Source organism: Podarcis gaigeae (genome assembly GCF_964106915.1).
Source record: "Podarcis gaigeae genome assembly, chromosome: 6".
In the NCBI taxonomy this organism is placed as follows: Eukaryota; Metazoa; Chordata; class Lepidosauria; order Squamata; family Lacertidae; genus Podarcis; species Podarcis gaigeae.
Window position 1 is genome coordinate 96,460,457 of NC_139682.1, and position 24,395 is coordinate 96,484,851.

The window sequence follows — 24,395 nt, forward strand, 5'->3', positions numbered from 1 at the left end:
CATTTGGTTTCCCCACTTAGCAGCCAAATATTATGTCCAGCCTAGTGTTTGACAGTAACATCCTTGGTTTTGGGTTTCTGATTGTTTTATATATAACTTTTATATTGATATAAAAGTGATCCATGCAATGGTCATCTCCAGGCTTGACTACTGTAATTCGCTCTATGCGGGGCTGCCCTTGAAGCTGTCCCAGAAACTCCAGCGGGTACAGAATGCTGCAGCGAGGCTCCTCACGGGGTCTCTGCCATGGGAGCATATTCACCCAGTGCTTTTCCAGCTGCACTGGCTCCCGGTGGAGTACAGGGTCAGATTTAAGGTGCTGCCTTTGACCTTTAAAGCCCTTCACGGCCTAGGACCCTCGTACCTACGGGACCGCCTCTCCTGGTATGCCCCACGGAGAGCCTCAAGGTCCATAAATAACAATACCCTAGTGGTCCCGGGCCCTAAGGAAGTTAGATTGGCTTCGACCAGAGCCAGGGCCTTTTCAACTCTGGCCCCGGCCTGGTGGAACGCTCTGCCTCATGAGACCAGGGCCCTGCGGGATCTGATTTCTTTCCGCAGGGCCTGTAAGACAGAGTTGTTCCGCCTGGCCTTTGGCGTGGAGCCAATCTGATTCTGTCCCTCCCTCTCTTTCTTTTTTCTTTTCCTTCTCCTCCTGCGATGAGGCTACATTTTAATATTTTAATGTTTCAATATTTTAATGTTGTATTTTAACTTTGTTTTTAAGTTGTAATCATTCAACTTGTTTTTATTATTGCTTGTAAGCCACTCTGAGCCCGGCCTTGGCTGGGGAGGGCGGGGTATAAATAAAAATTATTATTATTATTATTCGTTTCTATACCACTTTATATTTTTAAGAAAAAATTCTCAAAGTGGCTCAAAAGCTACATTAAAACATCAAATTAAACAATCCAGAATAAAACATTGCTGAAGAAAGTATATAAAATATAAAGTATATATTCAAAGCAACATATTTAACAGTAAACTGAAATATTACATTACAAAGGAGGTCAACAACAGAATACACATTTAACACAGCATAATTAGCAAGAGAATAAAATATTATTTCAAGTATAGAACATATCTGCCGCTGTTGCTGCCAATCCTGCCAATTGTGGTTCCTGGAGAGTGGCAGCTGTGGGAGCTCAGGCTCAGTTATCTGGGTCTGCACTAAGAGACAGCCAAGACATATCGCATAAATACAGCTGCCTCTGTCACTTGTCAGCTTTTATTAAGCCGTTTGTCTAATTCTTACAATGCTATATTTAGGAATAGCATAACATTCCTTTAATCCAATGTGTAAAGCAAGTTTGTGGTTCATATTTTCTTCCCATCCCCCCAACAGCAATAAAGTGTCCCCACCTGAAGGTTCTGGGGAAGATGAAGATGAACTGCTCTGGTCCCTGGGACTCCTTCAGATACGGGTCGACATGCCTCTTCCAGTGTGCTGAGGGCTACAACCTCAATGGAACAAGCAGCCTTCAGTGCCAGGCCGATGGCCAGTGGTCTCCCGAGATGCCTGTTTGTCAAGGTACCTGTAGCCCCTTTTCAAGGGGGCTTCCAGATGGGTGGCTTCTAGCCCTATCTAATTCTTCTTCTTCCACTGTAAGCTATAATTACCGATTGGCTTTCCACACAACTGGAAAGACTGTGATTTTCCTGTGAATAGTTTCTGCTAAAATGCTTAGCATAGAAGCACCCTTATTTTTTAAAAAGAAAATAATTCCCAAAAAAGTTGCAGAACTGTCCTGGGGCTCAGGAGGAAGGAAATATTCTGCTGATATCATGGATGGTAGCCAGTTGGTGGTACCGACAGCCTGGTTTGCTGTACATTTGCAGAACTATTGCAGTTGGTGGCACTGCAGGGTCAACTCATGGTGTCCAGGCTGGTCTTGGCTGGTAAAGCTAAATCCACCTGAATAGCTGGGGGAGCAAAGTGCTGCTGGCACAGCAGAGGTACCATCTTCTGAGGAACATTGAGGGGGTTCTGTGTTTGGCCTCAGCAATGGAGGCAGCAGCCCCCTTTATAAAAAAAGATTGTGGGGGCCCACAGAACCTCGGCCCGCTGGAGCCAACGCCTACATTGTACAGGAAGGAAGGGACTCTGAGAAGACAGAACATCATACAGGTGACTATATTGCCATGAAGTCTCTCTGTCTTGATCACAGTCCCCAGCACTTGGATTTGTCATGCTGAAGGTGCCAGACCATAGAACTGGAAATGAAGAACCTAAGAAGAGCTTAGGGGACTCAGTCTCTAACTGTTAGGTTTGTTATTCATTCCAGAAAATGTTGCCCCTTACTACACAAAAGCTCTGCTTTATACTGGTGGAGCCACAGTATCGGCTGTTGCCCTTGTGCTTTCTGGGAGTCTGATCGCTCTGGCTATCAGACGCTTCAGGAAAAAAGGTAAGAAAACCCAGGTGCCCCAACTTATTTACTTCCCCCAACCTGGTCATGTTTTCAACTTTTTATTTTGATTAACATCGTTCTGCCCGGACACTGAGGTCCAGTGCCAAGGGCCTTCAGGTGGTTCCCTCATTGCGAGAAGCAAAGCTACAGGGAACCAGGCAGAGGGCCTTCTCAGTAGTGGCACCTGCCCTATGGAACGCCCTTCCATCAGATGTCAAAGAGAAAAACAACTACCTGACATTCAGAAGACATCTTAGGACAGCTCTGTTCAGGGAAGTTTTTAATGTGTGACATTTTAGTGTATTTTTAGTCTCTATGGAAGCCGCCCAGAGTGGCTGGGAAAACCCAGCCAGACGGGCGGGGTACAAATAAATTATTATTATTATTATTATTATTATTATTATTATTATTATTATTATTATTAATACTATTACATCTTCTTGAGGAGCTAGATATGCAGAAAGTGCTGGTAAAGTTATGTTCCACAGCACTTCAGGCTGTGTGTGTGTTTATTGTCGCAGGGTGACTCTCTCATGTAAAAACAATCCTTCTCTTGTGTTGTAAATTTGAGAGATGTTTTGTGGTCTGATATGTTTCTGATATGTTTGACATGCAGGCACCTTTTTACATGGTGGGGCTGGGGATTTAAAAATGTCTCCTCACTTACATTCGGAAGTGGCACAGTGGTGCAGTGGCATTCTGCCACCACAGTTCATTCTGTGCCACAAGCAGCCTATGCACCTTGTGATATATGGGTGCTTTCAAATGGGGCCTAATATCAAATAAGTCATTTATTTCCCCTACCTTGGAAATTAGATTTTTCTCTCTGTGTGCATTAGTTTCCACACATACCCTTTTTTCAGTCATGGATATTCATTGCTATTTCACTGTGTGAACAGAGCTTAGCAAAATGTCTCTGGGTTGTTGTTAGTTGTCTCCTGCCCCCCATCCCCCCCTCCTCCAACCTCCACTACCTCTTTTTTTGTTGTTTTTCTGAACATGCATGCAGGTATTTCTATACTGATGCATCGAAAGCACGCAAGAGTGCAAGGCCAGATGTCACCCGCCTTAGTTAACATGTTTCACAATGGGGAAAAACATAGTGTTGTGGGGAGTTTTTTGGGGTGAGGGTGGAGTATCCATTTCCATTTAAGAAATGTTTTACTACTGAGGTCTGGGAATCCTATAACCAGTTGACTTGTTGCAAGTTTGTTAGCCAAGGATCTTTTATAGTCAGGATGGCCATAGCATTGTTTGCTGTACATATTTCTGTGTCTGGAACTAGGGTGAAACTCAATGGGGAATTTCGTGCCAGGAATTTTCTGTCTAACAAGTCTCTCAGGATTGTTGCATAAAGAAAAACCCATCTGACTCTCTCTGCTTTTTGGTGGAGTGGTGGAATGCAAATGGAATTACTTTGTATTTGAGAACAAATCACTGGTATATTATCTGTTGCTTACATAAATAAATGACAATAACTGAATTTCTCTCTCTCTCTTTCTCAAATTCTCTGCACCATCCAATGGCAACGTTGACTCTGTCAGGGGAAAAGAAAAGGCTCCTTGACCATACCAGGTACTATGAATTACTACATGAAATTAGACCAACCTCTTTTTTCTAGTATTCAAAAAGAATGACTAATAATTTAATGAGGCATAAGATTTAATGTACCAGAGTCCATTCTGACAGATTTGCAAGCTGTTTTGAAAAGAGAGGTAAAGATTAACAAACACACAGAGAGAGTAGATCTTGTCAAACAATTTTAGTTAACAAGATGTGTAGCATGATCCTAATCATATTTACTTGGGAATAAGTCCCATTGAGACAAGTGGGGCTTCCTTCCTTGTATGTGCATGGATTGCAGCTCAGTCATTTAGCATCTGAAAGCTCAGGTGCAGCTGTGTCCTCAAGCCTTGCAGGCAGAAAAATACTGTACTCTACTTCCCATGATATGGCCAACCAAGATTCTGATTCACGCCAAAGTGAACGGTTGTCCAAATGACCTCTGTCATCAGTCTTGTTCCTCTATCCAACCCCAAGGCTTCTTTTGTTTCAGTACAATGACCTTTCTTCATAGCTGAAATCACAGTTAGGAAAGGCTGAACTTCTGGTGCTTTTCTCACTAACTCTTGTTACTCAGAAACATAACTTTAGGCAACAGCATTTGAAAAGACGAACACTTCTGAAAGTCAGTACAATGAGGGCCACATTGCTGCAAGGGCAGGCAAATTACAGGGTGGGCTGATCCAGATGGTCTTTTTAATGTGTTTTCATGATTATTTGCACCTTCTTCAAACTTACCAGACGGTCACATGTCAGCAGCAGCAATCAGTGTATGGTCTATAGCTTCTTGCTGACTTTTTCATTTCACAAGTGTTCCTATTTATTATAAATTTTGGTCCTACTTCTTGTGCTATTTTGCTAGGCCTGGCAATATGCCACATAGAATTTGCTTAGATATACTTCTTGTTGATATTGGATACTGGCTTTCTTCTTCTGGAAAACAAAATGGGGTGGGGGAGAGAGAAACTTGAGCAAGGGCATCCTGGTAATTTGCTGGGTTAAAATTACTTCCTGCGGGAACAGAAATGGAGCAAAAGTGCCTTCTGAGCATTGGGCCCCTTGTTCTCCAGGCTACACCAGCTCTAGAAAAACAACCCTCTGTTTGTATTGCCTTTATAGTGATTTGGGAGCACCTGGTGTATTCTCCAACGCAGGCTTCAGCTCTGCTTTTTAAGGTAAGCCTGTCATTGTGTTGCTTTGATATGTTTCAGACCCCCTAGCCCAGTTCTCCTTTCTGAATCTGAGCATCTTGTGCTACACTCCTTACAGAACACTTTTTAATTCACTGTATTGCATTAATGTGATGCTTTGGATGCCAGTACTTTTATGCCCTCTTGTGGCTGGTTTATGTGTGTCAACTAACTGAACTGGGTTGCTTCTGTCCCAGGGCTCTTTCATGCTGCTAAAGCATTGCTCTTCTTACGCTGTTAGGTGGAAGTGCAATTATTACTGTGGTTCCACATTCCATGCTTAATCCTCTATGTGGTGTTGTGCTCAAAAATTACTCAGAAACTTCAACTGGACCAAAATGCAGCAGCTAGATTACTGACTGGGGTTCCACTTAGTTCTCATATAACTTCTGCTTTCAGACAGCTGCATTGGTTGCTGGTTTGTTTTATGGCCCAATTCAAGGTGCTCATGTTAATGTTTAAAGCCCTAAATGGCTCAGGTCCCAAATACTTGAAACACCACCTCTTTCCTTACAGACGTCTCAGACACCACTTTACATTGGCTTTTGACCCTTGAGATGTACATTTTTAGAACCTACCTTATTTCTGTGATTGTAAGCTGTATTCCTACATTTCATTTGTATCCACACAGAACTCATCTGGATCATGTCCATGGAAGAAAAGTGCGGATGCAATGGGACTTTCTTGCAACCACATTAATCTGTGCCACCACTGTCAGTGAGAGCTTCTGCTGCCTGGTTGCTGGAGATGGAATAAATTCATGCTTCGGAATACCATGGGCTGGCAGGGAAGTGTTCTTGTCCTCAGGTCCTGCTTGCAGGCTTTCTGCAGGCATCTGTTCTGCCACTGTGAGAACAGGATTCTGGACTAGTTGGGTCACTGGCCTGATCCAGCAAGCCCTGCTTACATTCGTGCTTCCAGTCATCATCCGCACTGTAGTGTTTAATGGATTTCAAATTGTCTCAGCATTTGCCTTCATCACCTGTCTGTCTTAGATGACCTGCATTCTTCTTATGCTGTCAGACTACTGCCAACTCTCAACATTAAGAACCATTATCATTAAAAGGTCTTGCAAAGATGCAGTTGCTGAAAAACTTTGTCAAAAGCTGCTGTAAAATATTTCTGGACATACTGATTTCTCTTTCTTCACCCAGACTTGGTTTCAGATCCTGTTGTAAGGCTGCCTTTTAAAAAAATACCCAAACATTAAAACAAACGTGGGGATCACTGCCAAGATATGACTAGATCATGTAATATGCACATACCGTGCTAGTAAAACCTACCTTTGCCTTGCTGTCCAGACTAGGAAAACATTGTTAATTTGTGGGCACAAACTATACCATGGAGAATGCCAGCTGCCACTCAGAACAGGAACGTCTATTTTTTAAAGCAAATGAAAGAGAACATTCTCCAAAGCTGAATTCTGCAGTCAGCACCACATTCTGCACTTGTAAATTTTAAATTGACTGCCTATGAGGCTGCAGTCAGATATTTCTAGTGTGCCTTTGAATACATGGCAGCTTAAAAAAACTTTTCGTATACAGTACTTTGTTAGCACAGGTAAACCTAGCAGCTTAGCAAATTTTCCACTGGCTACCAGCTATATCCACAGGTAGAATAGAAACACATTCAAATCCTCATTCAGCTCTGAAGCTCATTAGGCAAGGTTGGCCTGTTACACTTAGCCTAACCTACTTCACAGGCTTGTTGCTGGGATAAAATGGGAACTAGGTACGGTTCCCCAAGCTTCTCGGTGGAATGGCAGAATAAAAATGTAGTAATGTCTGCGGACAAACGCCGACTCCCCCGGCCTGTAAAGTGAGATGAGCGCCACAACCCCAGAGTCATCTGCGACTGGACTTAACTGCCAGGGGTCCCTTTACCTTTACCTTTAATGTTTCTCCCCCTCAACGTTCTTGGGATTTTTCCAATAGATACTGTGCTCTGATACTAGAGCACAATAGATTAATAGATCTTAAATATATCAGTAGGCATAGTAGCACATCTAATAAGGGACATGATTAAAACAAACAATTGCACCAAAGCTATTTTAATATTTGGCATAGATACAGAAGAATATTGAGCTCAGAATTCTCAACAGTGACAGCTATATGTTATAATGAGAAATCAAAAGACAAATGTATGCTAAGTGATTTGCAGTTACAGAGAGAAAGTGAATTGATTTAGTGGATAAAGTTATTTAAAGATAGAATTTTGAAGTCTTATGATTACTGAACTGAGACAAATCCCTAATTTCTTTCAGTATTTGCAAACAACGTATTATTAACTGTCTAGTATTAAATAAATCTGACCCTCTCAGAGAGAGAACAGTTCAAAGAACTAATATCAGAAGACCATACACAGCACCTGGTTAAGTACATTTTGCAGTATAATAATACTGCAAATAGATGAATCAAAAAATACCCATCAACAGAGCTGGGAGAGGAAAGTGAGAGACATGATCCGTAGGTGTGTGGAGCTAGCAGGAGAGACAAAGGGCGATGTCGCCCCGATTCTGAACCCTTACATTACTTGTTTATTGAGAAAGGGGCCATGTGGGTTTTATGCATTGGTGCACCAAGACACTGGAAAACAGCATCTTTTCCCTCTTTTTTGCATTTTCAAAAACAGGAACAGAGAGCAGATTTAACCCCCCTCCCCTTCCCCATCCCACTTACAACTTCGTACCAAATACAGCATATATACATAGACCATATGACTTCCCTTCCTCACTTTTCCTGGTTCCTTTGCTTTTTTTCTGCTCCGCGTGAGCCACATTTTAAATCATCCAATTTGTTATCTATTAAATACCCCATCTGTTTCAACTCTGCTGGATTTACTGGAGACCTGCAAAGCTATGTATCTGTCTATACTGGTTCTTGAAATAGTCAATAAACATTATCCATTCCTCTTTATATTCCTTATCTTCATTTTCTCTTATCCTGTTTGTCAGACCATCCAGTTCAGCATATTCGAACATTTTACACTGTCATTCTTCCTTACTGGGGACTCTGCTTGTTCTCTACCTTTGTGCCAATAAGGTTCTAGATGTGGCGGTGGTGTAGAGTAATAAACTCTTTGTTTTTTGGGGACCTCCATTGTTACCATCCCCAAGAGGAAAATCTCAGGTGTTTGGGGGAAAGTTTTTAAAATATCTTTTCAAATTCATTATATATAGTTTCCCAGTATTCCTTAATTATTTTACAGGACCACCACATATTAATAAAAGATCCCACAATTTAATTACACTTCCCATATATACCTTTTCCTTTTTTTAGACATTTTCGCCAATCTGATGGGTGTTAAATACCATTTGTGGGACATTTTCATCATATTTTCTTTTGTCACATAACATACTGTAAAATTCATATTTCATAATCAATACAGTGACCCACATCTTTTGTCCGCTAAGTCATGCTCAATTTCACAAATTCCTCTTTAGTTTGCCACTCCAACAGCAGTTTGTACATTTTTGATTATACTTTTATATTTGTATCTAATAAGTCTTTGGTAAACTGAGACTTTTGTTCTGCAAAGCCATTTTTCCTATCTATCTTAAACAGTTCATTAATCTGTTGTACCTGTGGGCTGTAGCCAATCTGTAACCAGATTTCTTAATTCCTCAAGATTTCTGAGTCTTGGTTTCTGGCCTGAAGATCTAAAATTTCACTGCACTGCCGTGACATGGAGCTCCTTTAAGGCCCTGCTGGGGATTCGCCAAGCTTTCCCGGCCTCACCCCGGGATTTTATGAGGTCACTTTGCCCAGGCAACTCTCCTCTGCTCAGATAGTCGGCATTGAGGTGTGCTCCTGCACATCTCTCGACCCTCTTCTCAACATGACAAAAAATGGAAGTGGAAAACAGCATCATTGACAACACTGTAAATATCTAGGGAAGAAATCTGATTTGTTATTATATATGATCTTGCTTGTTGTATATAAATATATGATGGATTGTTTTTCTCTCCCTATTTTTTACCTTGCTTTCTTTATGGATTGCATGAAATTTTGATGTATTTCTACAAAGCCATCCTCTGTGGTGAGGAAGATGGGATTCTGTTTCTCTAGTGACTGGTTGGATTTTCCTGCAGGGGCAAAACTAGGCTTTATTTCACCAGGGTCAAAGACCCAGTTTGGCACCCCCTTCCATATTTGCATACACACACACACACAGGCTGGGAGCCACAATGGTGCCCCTTTGGAGGCAACCCCCCCCCCCGCACCGGCTAGCCCCTCCATAGCTATGGCTCTGTTTCCTGCATCTCTTTCAACATCTGTTTTCAGTTTAATCAAATTGACACAGATGCACATGTTTCCACTTGGTTGAAAGGATAACCACTGGAGCATGCCAATTTGTGGGCTCATCACATTGCATTCAGTTGTATACCTTGAGATGTCAGTCTAGGGTACCTGAGAGAGGAGAGGTATAGTGACAAGCACCGCTGAAAAAACAGCCCCGATGAAGTAGCAGAAAAGTATAGCAGAAAATAACAATTGATCCACCCACCCCAAACAAACTCCAAACCATCTGCAACCCTGAGTCCAATTTCTCATTTCTCAGATTATTTCTAAATTGGGTGAATCAAAATTTACAGAGAGAAAGAACCAAGATTGGTGTTGCTTGAAAGTAACGTCATGTGGACTATACAAATTAATGGGAATGCAAAGTGCTACAAATAGTAAACTCTGGTGTGGATAAATCTGTAGTCTCTCTCTACCACCCCCACAGCCCCACCCTGTGCACCTGAAAGTACACTTCCCGCTTTCCCTTGGAGTTATAGTGAAACACCGGGTGTGCGGTTCCTGCTTGTTCTGTTCCATCCATCAAGGCTGTGATCCTCAAGGTAAAAATGTCCATGCTTAGTGTGTTCATTATATAGATAATGAAATGTTTTACAGTACTTCAGGGGACAGAGAATTTTGAAGATATTTTCAGTAAACTCTCACTAAAGCTTCTGGAGCTCGTTCTAGACTCGTGTACCATGATTTTGGGAAGAACAGTCCAGTCTCATTAGGAAACATTATATCTTCGGAAACCGAAGGCTAAGGAGTAAACCCTACACAAATCTGGAGTGGAGTCCCTCAGGCAGTTGGATGGCGCAGTTTACAACCCCTTTTGACAACTCCTGCAGCCCAACTGGTGCCTAACTCTGCTTTCCTTGGAGACACATCTGCAAGGCCATCTGGGAAGCCCAGGACCTCCAGACACACTGCCCAGGCTTGCTCCCTGGAGAGGTCCCTTTGGGACTGCTGACACCCTTGCTTGACTTTTGACCTCACCCCCGGAGGCGCACTCCATTGCTTCTCAAGACAGACAAATGCCAACATTAAAAAACTATTTGAAAGAATTTTATTTCATTCACAAAAGAAAATCTGATTATGATAAAGGTTTTCAGACAATGCGTGACACGTTTATTGATTTAATTTTAACATTACTTGTCCACTTTAATGTATTATTATATATAGTATATATAGTTTATAGTAATCAATAAGGGGGTGAGGTGGGAATCAGCTTTGATTGTGGAACTAATGGGTGGGTGACATGAATATGGATCAATTTACACAGGTTTCCGGAATCTTGTGCATGTGGCAGTAAAGACCAGGGGTGATGGAGAATAATGATGAGACTGACCTTGTTTTTCTGACAGAGGGCGATGATGACCCTGCCTCTAACCCATCACAAAAGCCATCTACAAGACAAAAGGGTAGCCTTTTGATGTCACACTGGGAAAAAGTTATCCTTTTACACAGAGGTTTTTGGGCAAGGTGTTATGGGAACAAGGAAGCGGAAATGAGGAGAGCTCCGCATGGGGGCTGAAGGTCAGAACCACCTTGGCAGTTTGGCCAAAGGAAGGCTGGGACAGAGGCACAGAGATGTCTTGGAGTCCAGGGCTGCTTTGCTTTCAGGAACCAGCCCCTTGTGAGATGTAATGCTGCACATCTCTACATCCCAGAGCCAAGCTCTGTATGTGCGAAAAACCATACATCCAAAAGACACTGCAGTGTCTGTTGTGCCTCATTCCAAGGAAGCACAAAGCCTAGTTACCGTATTTTTCGCTGTATAACACGCACCCGACCATAACACGCACGTAGTTTTTAGAGGAGAAAAATCCGTAGGCATGCCACCTGTAGGCATTCCCTCCATAACACGCACAGACATTTCCCCTTACTTTTTAGGAGGAAAAAAGTGAGTGTTATGGTGCAAAAAATACAGTAGTTGCCAAGACTCCTAGAACTTCGCAGCCCTCAACAGACATTGGCGTGACCTATCACAATATCGTTCCAGAATGTGCCTATAGGTTCACTTTAAAATGCACAAACTGGACAGAATTTCTCCCCTGCCCTCCCCGGTCTCTGTCTTGTCTTCACACATCCACACTTCCATCTAAGAGCAACAACAAGGGAAGGAGCCAAACTGTAGACTCCTGCAGCGAGACCCCGGATTCGCACCCATGCCCACAACTCATGTGTAAAAAGTATGTCACCAATGTGTAAAGTTGGAAAGCTCTGGGTTAGAGTCTTGGACTAAGACCTGGGAAACCAGGGTGCAAATCATCGGGTGGCCTTGTTTTCTTCTGCCCTGGACGCTTGGACCCAAATCCATGGAAACAAGTTACAAGAAAAGAGAATCCGGCTAAACATCAGGAAGAACTTTCTCATGGCAAGAGCCTTTCAACCATGTCTCCCTTGGACTCTCCTTCCTTGGAGGCTTTTAAGCAGAGATCGGATGGCCATCTGTCATGGATACATTAGCTGAGATTCCTGTGTTGCAGGGGATCTGGACTACCAGATGATCCTTGGGGTCCCTTCCAGATCTACAATTCCAGAAATAGAATGAGCCGTTACCAGACGTCCCTCATTTGCCCAGGACAAAATCTGTCCCCGGATTCTAATTAATGTCCCCTGATTTGCTCCCAGAGAGTGGTGGCTATTATGGCGTCGGCAGCTTTGACAATGTTTGTGTGCGCAAGGCGAGCCCCGGGCAGTGAGCAGCACACACCCAAACTCCGCTCACTCCCCGCCCCCTCGTCACTCACAGCCTCCTGGAGAGCTGATAGGCGCTTGGGCTGAACCTCGGCATGCCCTGCTGCCGCCTCTCCACTCCTCCGACCTCGTGGTGGGATGCGGGGCCTGTTAATCACGCCCCACACTCCCTTCTCCCTGCACTCCAACGCTCGCCCCCAAACTTGCACAGCCAAGCTCAGCAGAGCCTGTTGGAGCGAGAGGAGCTGTTGCTGTTGCTGTTGCTGTGCGGACGGCTGGGCTGCATTAGGTGAGCGGGAAAATTCCCCCTCAACCTCCTGCTGCTTCTGCTTCTTTATTGCTGTTTCAGCGGGAACCGATCTATTCAAGTACTTTAAATATATACAGTGGTACCTCGGGTTAGGAACTTAATTCGTTCCGGAGGTCTGTCCTTAACCTGAAACTGTTCTTAACCTGAAGCACCACTTTAGCTAATGGGGCCTCCCGCTGCTGCCGCGCCACCATGGCACGATTTCTGTTCTCATCCTGAGGTAAAGTTCTTAACCTGAGGCAATATTTCTAGGTTAGCGGAGTCTGTAACCTGAAGCGTATGTAACCCAAGGTACCACTGTATACTCTTATAAAACTGCAGGTTATTACGTTTTTATCCGTTTACAGTTTATTTGTAAATCTCCAATAAACAATTTCCATTCTTTTATAAACAGTTGGTTATCTTGCTTTCTTATTTTCCCGGTAAGTTTCGCCATTTCGGCATATTCCACAAGTTTTTGTAGCCATTCTTCTTTCGCTGGGACGTATTCTTCTTCTTTCCATTTTTGGGCAAGTAACTTTCTTGCCCATCCTCACAACTGTTGGGAAAAAGAACCCCTGGGGATAAAAGCATGATCAAAGACTAGTACATTTGTATTCCAAATTTATTTAAATCCATACAAAAATAATTTCTATATTTCTTTATTTATAAATCTGGAATTGTGGGGAGGGGGGAACTGGGCGTGGGGGGGGGGTAAGAGCTCCGCTCGAGCTGCTGGTCTCACTGCTGCCGTTGCCTGGAAGAGAAAAGAAGAGAAAGGATTCTTAATATTTTAATTGATTCTTATGCTGATAACCCATCTTTCTGCTCCCTCTGCCCCACTGCCAGATTTTCTCTGGCCTCCCTGTTCCTGAGGAAGAAAGATCAACACTCACCATCCACGTTGGTATCGGTGGACTCCATCCCCTGGTCGCATGGTCTCACAAAAATCGATCGAATCTTCACCTTCTCCTCCTTCCCGTCCTTCATGATGTTTACCTCCTCCTTCCACTCATCTCCTTCCTCCTTCTGGCAGACCAGGGGATGTATCTTGGGCAACCGGCAGCAGGAGACCAGCAGCCCGCGGAGCCTCCTCAGACTTCGGAACCTAGGGAAGAAGAGGAAACCATGAGGAAATGGGTTCTAGAGATCTCTGCGCTGGATTTGGGGCACCTGGCATTTCAGAAAGAAGGAGAAATCCTACTTACACTTGACATGAAGAGAGTCTCTGAACTCCCTCTCGCAGCATCTTTCTCCTCTCTCCTTCACTAGCTATCCTCAAATGGTTGCTCTTCCCAAAGTGCTCAGCCAAGTCACTCAGCAGGGGGACGTGTCACAATGGAGGACATGATCCTGTTACTTTAGCTATCTTACTTAATAACAGGCATTGTTCCCCTTCACATTCACTTTTCTAATCTATCTTTCACTGGGTTAAGCCGTTTTATTCCATTTATTTAGAAAAGATATTGAGCTGGCTTCATCCAGCCTTTCTGGACAGCGGGGTCACCAAGGGAAAGCACTTCTGGCCTCGACTACGGCTGCTGTTTCTCACTTCATAGTTCAAAATAACCCCTCTCCACACCCTGTGGTAATCTCTCCAGTATTAGGTTTCAATGTACCCGAAACTCTACATTGGATTCTTGGCTATTAAAAACTGGTTGAAACCATTTTATTTCATTCACAAAAGAAAACCTGACATGGGATTCTGATCAAGGTTTATAGACAATGGGTGAGACATTTATTGATCCTTTTTGTAAGTTATCATTTGTCTACTTTAATGTCTTATTTATACAGTGGTGCCTCGCAACACGAAATTAATTCGTTCTGCGAGTTGTTTCGTCTTGCGGAGCGCGGATTCCCCGGGTATTAACGGCTTTAAGAAAAAGGAAGCAAACCCACAAGACGTTTTCGTCTTGCGAAGCAAGCCCATAAGGAAAATTGTCTTGCGAAGCAACTCAAGAAACGAATACCCCTTTTGTCTTGCGCGTTTTTTGTCTAGCGAGGCATTCGTCTTGCGGGGCACCACTGTATACAGTAATCAAGAAGGGGTTGGGATGGAAAGCACTTTTGAATACGAAACTGGTGGGTGGCTGCCATGAGTTCAGATCCATTTCATAGAATCATGGCATCTTAGAGCTGGAAGGGAGCCAAGGGTCATCTAGTCCAACCCCCTGCCATGCAGGAATTTCAGCGACAGCATCCATGACAGATGGCCATCCAAGCTCTGCTGGAAAACCTCCCAGGAAAGGGCTGGACGGCATAAGGAAGGTTGGGACACGAAGGAGGAGGAGGAGGAGGATTTTAGGCGCTGTTGTTTTGAAAGCGCGGGGCTGCGGGGGGATCTGCCAGAGGCCAGAGCGAAGCGCAGACCCTTCCAGGGCGGGGGGGGGGGGCTGCTCTGCTTTTTCTTCAACGCGTTGATGGCGAGCCGGTTCGCCCGCCCGAAAGCCCGCCTGAGGCAGCGCCTGAAAGGCTTCGGCGGACTCCCTCCGTCCCTCCCTCCGGCCTGGCTGACAGGAAGTACACGTGTGTGACTGGAATCCCACGAGCTCTGCGCGCAATCCCGGAAGCGGCAGGCGAAGGAAGCGAGATGGCGGCGGCCGTGGCCGGGTGGGAGCCGGGGGAGCCGGGCGGCGAGTGGGGTAAGGCGGTGACGGGGCCCGGTCCGTCTCGCTCCCCGCCCCCAAGCTCGGTTTGCCGGCTCATTCTCTTTCTGTCTGTCCCTCCTGACGTACAATATCTCTCCCCCCCCCCATTCCTGTGAGGAACAGTTTAGGGGGACGGGAGCAGGGCCAGCCCACCCAGGCAACGGGGAGCGGCTGCCTGGGGCGGCAGGACCCACGGGGGAGGGGGGCAGCCTCTTGGCAAATGTCCGCTTCCTCCCCGCTTGGCTCCTGCTGTGGACTTTCCCTCTGGCGGGGTGTGTGGGGGGGGGCACCCTTTTGTGGTTCGCCCCAGGTGCCAAAATGCCTTGGGCCCCCGTTAAGAGTGACTGGCTGGCATAAGCCCGCTTTCCCTGACCCCTCGCCTCGCTTTGCTTATTAAATGCCTTCACAGAGGCATCCCCTGCTCCAGTACAGCTCCTGACATTAGAGTTGCGTTGAAAGATTCAGGACAGAGGAAAGGAAGTGCACAGTTAAACCTGTGGAACTCCACCCCACAGGAGGCAGACTTGGATGATGCCTTTGAAAAAGGATTGGAGGAGAGGGCTGGCAGTGGCTACTAACCAGGATGGCTATGCTCTGCCTCCACAATTTCTTCTGAATACCAGTTGCTGGGAACTATGGGAATGGGGAGTGCTCTTGTGCATGGATCCTGCTCACTGGTTTCCCACAGGCAGATATCTGGTTGCCCATTGTGAGTACGGGATGCTGGACTAGATAGGCCGTTGGCTATTCTTATGTTCTTACATTAGTGCTTGCGTATATGCTTTCATGCACGCGGCTGGCGCTGTGGGTTAAACCACAGAGATGGGGGGTGGAAGAGATGGCATGTCAACAGCTGTGTCCGCACAACATGACAAAATGATGTGACATTGCCAGCATTTTCACAATGTAGCAATGCAACAGGCAGTTATGCCCATACAGATATTTAGGATGTGGCTAGCATATGCTTGGGACGCGGGGTGCGCTGTGGGTTAAACCACAGAGCCTAGGACTTGCCGATCAGGAGGTCGGTGGTTTGAATCCTCGCGACGGGGTGAGCTCCCGTTGCTCGGTCCCTGCTCCTGCCAACCTGGCAGTTCAAAAGCACGTCAAAGTGCAAGTAGATAAATAGGTACCGCTCTGGCGGGAAGGTAAATGGCATTTTCGTGCGCTGCTTTGGTTTGCCAGAAGCGGCTTAATCATGCTGGCCACATGACCCAGAAGCTGTACGCCGGCTCCCTCAGCCAATAAAGCGAGATGAGCGCCACAACCCCAGAGTCATTCATTCAGGGGTCCCTTTACCTTTACCTATATGCTTTCATATGAATTGCCTCATAATCCGCCCCCCAACAGACACACATACACATGTAAGCAGGTATTAGAAGGGGGTTCTGAGGGAGAATATGCTATTTAAGGCCAGCATGGCATTTTTCTTTGGTTTACATAGTCAATATACTGTTTTTTGGAGTGGGGGTGGAATTAAGACTGCAATCCTGAACATCTTTACTTGCAATTAAATGTTTCTAAAAAATCAGTGGAATCTATTTGAAGTAAACTTCGTACATGAACATTCTCTTGTTGATTCTGACAATCTGTTTAAGCCTCCGCAGGTCTCTTTTAAAGCTCTTATTGGCACTGAAGTGTTCCCTCTTGTGTCTATATGTCTCCTATCATCCCATGGTAAATGAGAGCTTTGGAGTGAAATTAAATTGATAAATGGCATGTAGGAAAGAAAAGTGTTCATCCTTCTCTCTCCATGCTGATCACTGATCCAATTCTGTTGTCTCCAGTCAGTCATAGATCACTTCTCTCTTAGCTTGACCCAAAGAGTACTGCTTGAAGAATAGTCCTCTGTAAATTGCAACACAGTTATACTGTCCTGTATATTTTGCCTGCTTAGTAAACAGTTCCTACCTGGACAAGTGTATATCTTTTTAAAAAATAATCCTGAATTTTGGAAGCAGTAAATTAATCATAGTAAACAACTTGAATCATGTGTACCTGCTGCAGAACTTGCAGGATAGAGAATTAGTGGTTTCTCAATTCTGGGTAACAGGAAAACTGACTATCAGTACCTGCTCAGCTTTGACTTGCATGCCTTAATGTTCTCTCCCCTTCATGTTGATTTACATCCTACAGAGTCTCTTCTCTTCACTGAAATTGGTGATCTGATAGAAGATGAATTGCAGCTAAATGCAGAGAATGAAACTTATGTAAGTCGTTGTAGTATGGATAGTTACATGACCCTACAGTGTATTTAATCAACAAGTAAAACTCCCTTGGTTTCAGTTAGTACAGTATTTGTTGCTTGCACACGTTACAAGTTTACCCAGTGCAATATTATTTCTCACCTGCACTAGCACAAATTTGGAAGCATTTTGTTGTAGTTCTTTCTATATAGTTCTTTCTACTTAATGCATGCTTGCAGCTTAATTTAGCAACCAGTAACACAACTATATTCTGACTTGCACTTTCAACAGTGTGTTTATTACCATTGCACAAGAGAACGTAAGTGAAGCTTTGTTTTTAACATTTTCTGTGAATCCCTTTGGTATGAATTGACTATTCAACAAACTCCTTACTTATCTTCAGTTACAATCTTTCTGGTGCTTATTTGTATTTAAAAGCTGAACTATCTTCATAGACAGTCCCTGTAATGTTGGGTGCTTTTATGATAATACTGTAACCTTAAAATGTGGTTTTGAAACCTGGGGCTTCATGTTTTTCTGGAACTGGAGAAAAGTAAAATATTAACTTTTAAAACATATTTAAGCTGCTGTGTAGGCTTAAAATGATCTTGAGATGTGCTCAATTGATAGTTTTTATTGAAAAGCTCTTTCTCTTCAGTAGCACATAGATGCTTTTAGAAACATCAGTAGTATATATATTTTTTACTTTCTATATGTAAGAAAAGCATATTCATGAATTCATGTATTCATGTATTTATGAATTCTGCCTCCAATTTGTTTATATGTAACAAATGTTCTACATGTGCTGGCTGGTATGTATTGGATGTTTTAGGCAACCAACTTTTAGCTTTATGGCCCTAGTATGTTGTTTTATCTGATTCTATGTAAACATTTATTTCAACATTTGATATCCAGAATGTGTGCAGCATATATTATCTTGGAATAACCATTTAAGCACACAATACTGTATTGTTAATGTTTGGACAGCCTGAAATTTCAAACTCAGAAGTCATGGGCTGCTAATGTACATAGTGGAAAATGTACAGAAAACCATTTTAAGTTCAAATAGGCAAGCCGTTCTGTAGCTCTGCAGCCATATCTAGAAAGGCCTGACATATGCATCTGGTGAACAGGTGATCTAGATTCTAGGAATCTAGACTTAAGAGATGTAAAGGGAATAAGTAAAGGCTGAGGACATGTTGAAACTGATGCCTCTCACAAATGCCTGAGCATTTTCAGACAAAGACCCTCAGTTAACTTCAGCCTGCTTGATAGATTATTGTTAACAAAAGTAAATGAAGTAGTGGGTGATATTCAACTGTTTTCTCATAGGAGAACTATTTAAATTTTGGAACATGTCTAAATTACGTTTCATTTAGGTGGGTCTACTCCGAGTCAAACTTAGTTTGATAATACATATCGTACTTTCCTGCATAATTTCCTTAACCATTCAAATCAATTTTCCACTTCTACATTAATCAAATATTGTTTTCTTTGTTGAATTTATCTTAATACTGCCAGCTGTGTACAATTGTTTTCCATATAGTCAATATTTTCCAGTCTTCTTTAAATATATGTTCTTCTTGCTCTCTTATTTTGCATGTTAAGCCTGTAAGTTCTGCATATTCTAGCATCATATTCTAGAGCCAATCCTCTTTACAAGGGACCTCGCTCACTTTCCATTTTGGGGCTAACAGAACATTTTTAAACCAGACAACCTTTCTAAAACTTTTTTTAAAAACATTTTTTTGACCAACATTTTGGTTTTGTCTGAATTTATTTTAAAACATGCCACTTCCCCAAGCCTTTTAATTTCTTCTAGCGTTTTGGGAACGCTCTCCAATGGTTGTTCCAATGTTAACACCACATCATCAGTAAATGCCCTTAATTTATAGACCCTTCATCGCACTTCAAAACCTTTAATTTTCCTATTTCTCCTTATATTCTGAAGCAATATTTCTAACCTCAAGATAAATAACAATGGAGATAGGGGACAACCTTGTCTAGTTCCTTTTCTTATTTTACATTTTTCTGAGAGAATATTATTTACTAATATATCTGCAGACTGAATAGCATAAATTATTTTAATACCTGCTAGAAATGAATTACCTGTCTCCAGCTTTTCTAAAACCTTGATCATAAATGACCAGGAAATATTATCAAAGGCTTTCTCCATGTCTAGAAAGATCAATTTTTTCATTCCTTCCAGGTACTCAAATTAATTACATTTCTTATTTTATATTTCACTTGTCGGCATGTTATAAAACTGGCCTGGTCTCTGTGGACTGACTTGGTCAATGTCCTTTTCAATCTATCAGCCAAAATTGTGGCAAGTAGTTTATAGTCACAATTCAATAAAGAAATAGGTCTATAATTCTTAGTCTTTGTTAGAACACTATCTTGTTTAGGGATCAAAGTAATAAATGCATCTTTCCAAGAAGCTGAAACAGTGCCAGTCACCAAAATTCTATTCATGGTGGATTTAAGTGGTTCTATAAGTACATCCTGAAACTTTTTAAAATAAATTGTGGTAAGTCCATCTGGTCTCGATGCTTTGCCCATCTTCATTCAGCTTATTGCCACCTGCAGTTCCAAAATCAATATTGGTGCATTCAAAATTACAGTGGTACCTCAGGTTAAGTACTTAATTCGTTCTGGAGGTCTGTTCTTAACCTGAAGACCAATTTAGCTAATGGGGCCTTCTGCTGCTTCTGCGCTGGTGGTGCACGATTTCTGTTCTCATCCTGAAGCAAAGTTCTTAACCTGAGGTAATATTTCTGGGTTAGCGGAGTCTGTAACCTGAAGCGTATGTAACCTGAAGCGTATGTAACCCGAGGTACCACTGTACTGTTTTTCTTTAGACACTCAGGTATATTATAATCACTCAAATAAGAGTCCATTTTCTTAATAGCCTTCTCACAACAATATAAAGAAGTATAAAATAATATAGAAGTGGTTATAGGCAGTGTAGTGGTTATAGTCATGGGGTTTTTTTCTTAAGGGTCATTCACTTAAGCTTCTCAATTTGACCACCCTATCCCCTTCCTTTATTTGCGATGGCAGGCTTTTTTTGTTACCTTGATTTCTTCAAACAGCTTGTTCCCATGCAGGGCAGCAAACATTTCCGGAGAAGACTCCCTTTTTTGTTCTCCAGTCAATACACCAAATAGATCCAATAGTTCAAAATAATTCAAAATTAATCCTTTTGTTCCTTTGGTTAAATTTTGGGAAATTTTCCACTCCTGAGAGAGGAATGACAAGGCTGCTTGCTGTTGGAGTGCGTTAGAGCCCAGTGACCACGGCTCAACCACTGGGATGACCTGGCTCCTGGTGGAACCAAGCGGACCCATTGGGAGCTCGTTTTGGTCACTGTGGGACCCCTCAATGTCCTGTCATCCCCAGGACCTTCTTTGGGGTGCTTGTTGCCTCTGAGCTACCCCAAAACTCCAAAAAAGCAGCAGCCGGGTCACTGCAATAGCAGCACCTGCTTCCTTCTCCCCTTGCGGCAAACTGGAAGTCTACCTAGTATTTCTTGAATATACCGCTTATTCAGTTTGCTTCTCTCTCTCTTTCTAATTTTGCTCACTTTAATTTGTAGGAAAACAATCTTTGTGATTTTGACTTTGACTTGGATCTGATACATTGGGACTTGGACTCCTGTGATGTTTCAAAGCAGATCCCAGCAGGTAATCTCCAGATGGGTTGCTCATTGCAAATATTAGATGCTGCTTCTGAAATATACCCATTTTTCACACAGCTTAAGTGCTTGGCGTTGACACGGTAGTAATGAGACCTCTTGCATAAGATAACATTAGAGGAGCCCTGGTGGATCAGACCAAAGGCCATTTTAGCCCAGCATTCTGTTCTTTCAGTGGACAACCGAATGTTGATAGCAAGCCCACAAGCAGGACCTGAGTGCAACAACACTCTGTTGTGCTGACTTTAAACCATAATGAATTCTCCCTAAATCAATGGAAAATCTCTTTGCTCATATCCTGATAGTCTGGATATGGGGAAAGTAGTCTGATCCAAGGGGAAATGATGTCTAAGGTTCCTAACGTCATGCTATGTTTTAATCTTTCTAAAGAAGAGACACTGGGGAACCCAAACACTCAAACCAAAGAGGATATTAACTCATTAAATCTATTTCAGCATCATACTTACAATCCAGAATTCTACACATAGAGGCACCAGTTTTGTCTTACATTCATTTACATCCTCATTTTGCAGACGTAGACTGTGAAGTGGAGCCCCCCTCGCCAGCCACTTCAGCTGATTCAGTTCCTTCTCCTCTATCTGTGGATTCTCCAGCACATGTACCTGTAAGCAGCTGAACATTTTGTGCTAGTCACATCCAGTGGGGTAGCATTTAATGGAGTTAGAATTCAGAGCTATATGTAGTTTTTAAAGTTGCATAGAAGCGATTGTTTTTCGTCTCTGCTATGTAACTTCCATGTTCTTCTGCTGATGTTTTCTAGAAAATACCTGGGAGCAAACCAGAATTAAGGCTCTGCTGCAGTAGGAATGATGCAAGGAATAAATTATTGTACTCTCTCCTTGAGGTTAAGGGCAGGTGACTTGCCCAAGGCCATTTGAGTGAGTCTTTGACTGATTTGATATTTGCCTACAAATTTTCCAAACCTAGAGACTGATATGGTTCATTGCAAGTCCTCACCTATTACAATTCATGGTTTTTATTAACTGAAATTCTATTTGAGGCTGCTGTACATTCTCCCCCTCAACCTCCGCACCCTTTAATCCACCATTTCCAGCTACTGTGATAACTCCAGATACTGGGTATAAATGGCTTACATAGGACTTAATGAGCTGGGTTGGGATCTTGAAGATTTAGCATAGCATGCCATAGATAGCGTGTGAAAAGAGTGCAGATTTGAAAATAGACTTTTTATTAGCATGTGTTTGTCTTCTACTTATTTATTGCAACTGTAATTGATTCATTTTGTTTCATTTTTGTTTTTACTTTCTCAGGAGGGGGTAGAGCTGGGCTCCAGTTCCCACCCATCGCCTGTGTCTTTGTATGACAGGGGCTCTCAAAGTCTTTCCTCACCTGTAGGACGAAAGGAGAAGAAGCCTCCACCCAGAACAACAAACCGCTCGGGTATAGCAGATATGTTTGCTCTGGCCATCTGCATTATAGGAGTCATAATCCTGGCCTCTCCCATTATAAGTGTGACTGAGAATTAGGGTTGTCACTCAGTTTAAAATAGCTGAGAAAATGAATTGTATGAGTTTTAATTGATCAGTATATATGCGTAAGTTTGCATATGTATAAACAGTAGTTCTAAAGAAAGAGTCATTCTTCATTTTTAAGAGATGTATCAGAAGCATCAGCACCGTAGATGAGGCATTAGCTCCTACTACCTGCAGCTTTTGTAAATAATTGTATTAAAAATCGTTAGCAATATTTTAAAATTTTGACACAGAATTATTTGCCATCTTTAAAAACCTTAAGACCATTCACTAAACCCTGTGTATTGGACACTTGAAATGTGCTATATAAATTGCTCTTGTTGATGTTAGTGATCTGTCCCCTTTTTCATCTAGCTTCCCTTTCTGGTTGTTGATTCTTAGAGGGGGCTTGCAGTGACCTCCTGAGGTCACAAACATTAGAATTAAAGGATGGTTGCTTACACAAGTTCAACATATATAAAGCTAGTTTGAAATGTACATGTTTTTAATAGTTTTAATCATATGTAGCTTCCAGGTTTTGTTGATATTTAAAAGCAGATTTTGTGCTTAAGGCTATCTTGAATAGCCTTGAAATGCATCATCTGATGCATTTTCTATTTGAGGGATTCGTACCTCATAGCAGAGCATCCAGATAGGAGATCCCTTGACTGAAACCCTAGAGAATCGCTGCCAGTTAGTGTAGTCCCAAAAAGAAAAAACTCAACAACTTTGACAATGGGTAGATCAATGCCAGTTTTTTTATACTGTGAGTAGATCACAGTCTCTTGGAAGCTGGACATCTCTGGCGTAGACAATACTGAACTAGATCAACACAAGGGTCTGATTATATAAGGCAGCTTCCTATGTTCTTGTTTTCCTCCCTGCTCTCCTGCCCATGCTGTCACCTCTGTTGAGGTGCATGACTGCTTATCTTCATGCTAACGCATGTCCTGGATAAAAAGGAACCCGTAATTGTAATCTTTTTGGAAGAGCACTTCAATTTCAATCCAGTTTCATTCTGTTCTCCAGCAAATGGATCTTCTGTGACCTCCAGTCGATGTAGTCAGCCAGCCTCCAAACCTTTGGTTCAACCTAAACCTTTGTTGCCTGCCTTTCGGGAGCCTCAGACCGGCCTCAGTGTTCATGCAAAAGCTATTGTCATTCCAGCTCTTCAAACACTCTTGGCACTGCCAAAGCAGCAACCAGTTGTTGCTATCCAGCCAGCACCTGCAAAAGGTATGTGAGCAGTTGGTGGAGGGTGGAAAGCTTGGCTCTCATGTGTGAAAAGGAAACTGGATCAGTGCCAGTTTTCTTAAGCAAGGTGGGTTGCCAATGTTTTTAAATTGCTTTAATATAGAACTATATTTATTGTACGCAGTTAAGCAGCTTCAACCCTCAGGCTCATTATGCATGTTCAGTTTTGGCACCCAGTGGTGAAATGGTCAAGTACTACTTTGTAGGTCCTTTCTGTAGTAAGACCAAGGATGCAAAGAGCCATCTATGTGCCCAAGCATAGATGACTTTTAAAAGCATTGTGAGTTAATGGAAGATGCAAACTTTAAACATTTATTAGTTGTCTTTCAACATTTTTTTAAAAAAGATCTCCACATGATTTACAAAGAAGAATGTACCCACCAATTACCGTATACATTAATGCTCTTCAGCAGCCAAGGTGGAATGTCTGGCTGGTAAACATTCCTGGGAAACCACACCCTCCTCCGGGGTTCTTCCTGCTCAAGGAACCATCTACATACAGTAGCTTAATAATGATGTCTAAGTGACACCTCTGTGTTCAGAGGCAGTATTTCTCTGATTACCTGACACTGAGTCATAATCAATAAGAAATACACCTCCAGCTTTCTTCTGCTTCTAAGCTTCCTGACAGTATTTGATGGGCCACTGCTGAAAATCTAGGGCTGGACTAGAAGACTCTTT

General features: G+C 42.8%; 3 protein-coding genes and 1 long non-coding RNA gene across 7 annotated transcripts in view; 2 read left to right on the forward strand and 2 right to left on the reverse strand.

Annotated features, from left to right (window-relative positions):
• The window catches only part of SELP (selectin P), a 31,132-nt gene extending 23,053 nt beyond the window's left edge, over positions 1–8,079 (forward strand). For all 3 annotated transcript variants that reach the window (XM_083743823.1, XM_083743824.1, XM_083743825.1), the window contains 5 exons: positions 1,346–1,531; positions 2,286–2,408; positions 3,956–3,986; positions 5,094–5,149; positions 5,796–8,079. In XM_083743823.1, coding sequence (XP_083599949.1) covers positions 1,346–1,531; positions 2,286–2,408; positions 3,956–3,986; positions 5,094–5,148 — 395 coding nt within the window. In that variant the 3' untranslated portion in view covers position 5,149; positions 5,796–8,079. The remainder of the gene's footprint in view (positions 1–1,345; positions 1,532–2,285; positions 2,409–3,955; positions 3,987–5,093; positions 5,150–5,795) is intronic.
• Positions 1–24,395, reverse strand: part of LOC310846878 — a 196,623-nt gene that overhangs the window by 115,031 nt on the left and 57,197 nt on the right. The gene's annotated exons all lie outside the window — the stretch shown is intronic.
• Positions 13,044–13,885, reverse strand: LOC310846870 (uncharacterized protein). Its single transcript, XM_083744059.1, has 3 exons — positions 13,645–13,885; positions 13,333–13,544; positions 13,044–13,193 (listed from the first exon to the last, which is right to left on the reverse strand). Exons 1-3 carry the CDS (start codon positions 13,683–13,685, stop codon positions 13,099–13,101), a joined length of 348 nt encoding a protein of 115 aa, XP_083600185.1. The 5' UTR covers positions 13,686–13,885; the 3' UTR covers positions 13,044–13,098.
• ATF6 (activating transcription factor 6) overlaps positions 14,735–24,395 on the forward strand; it is an 84,718-nt gene continuing 75,057 nt past the window's right edge. Inside the window, exons 1-6 of one of the 2 annotated variants that reach the window (XM_083743861.1) lie at positions 14,735–15,078; positions 17,221–17,294; positions 20,869–20,956; positions 21,501–21,592; positions 22,260–22,389; positions 23,490–23,696. In XM_083743861.1, the coding sequence (XP_083599987.1) occupies positions 15,027–15,078; positions 17,221–17,294; positions 20,869–20,956; positions 21,501–21,592; positions 22,260–22,389; positions 23,490–23,696 (643 nt within the window). In that variant the 5' untranslated portion in view covers positions 14,735–15,026. The remainder of the gene's footprint in view (positions 15,079–17,220; positions 17,295–20,868; positions 20,957–21,500; positions 21,593–22,259; positions 22,390–23,489; positions 23,697–24,395) is intronic. The other variant, XM_083743862.1, reaches the window with a different exon arrangement.

Coding starts and splice junctions, on each gene's coding strand:
- LOC310846870 (XM_083744059.1), bottom strand. CDS start 13,685: ATGCTGCGAGAGGGAGTTCAGAGACTCTCTTCATGTCAAGT. Junction 13,545..13,644: donor AGACTCTCTTCATGTCAAGT/GTAAGTAGGATT, acceptor CTTCTTCCCTAG/GTTCCGAAGTCTGAGGAGGC. Junction 13,194..13,332: donor CACCGATACCAACGTGGATG/GTGAGTGTTGAT, acceptor TTTCTCTTCCAG/GCAACGGCAGCAGTGAGACC.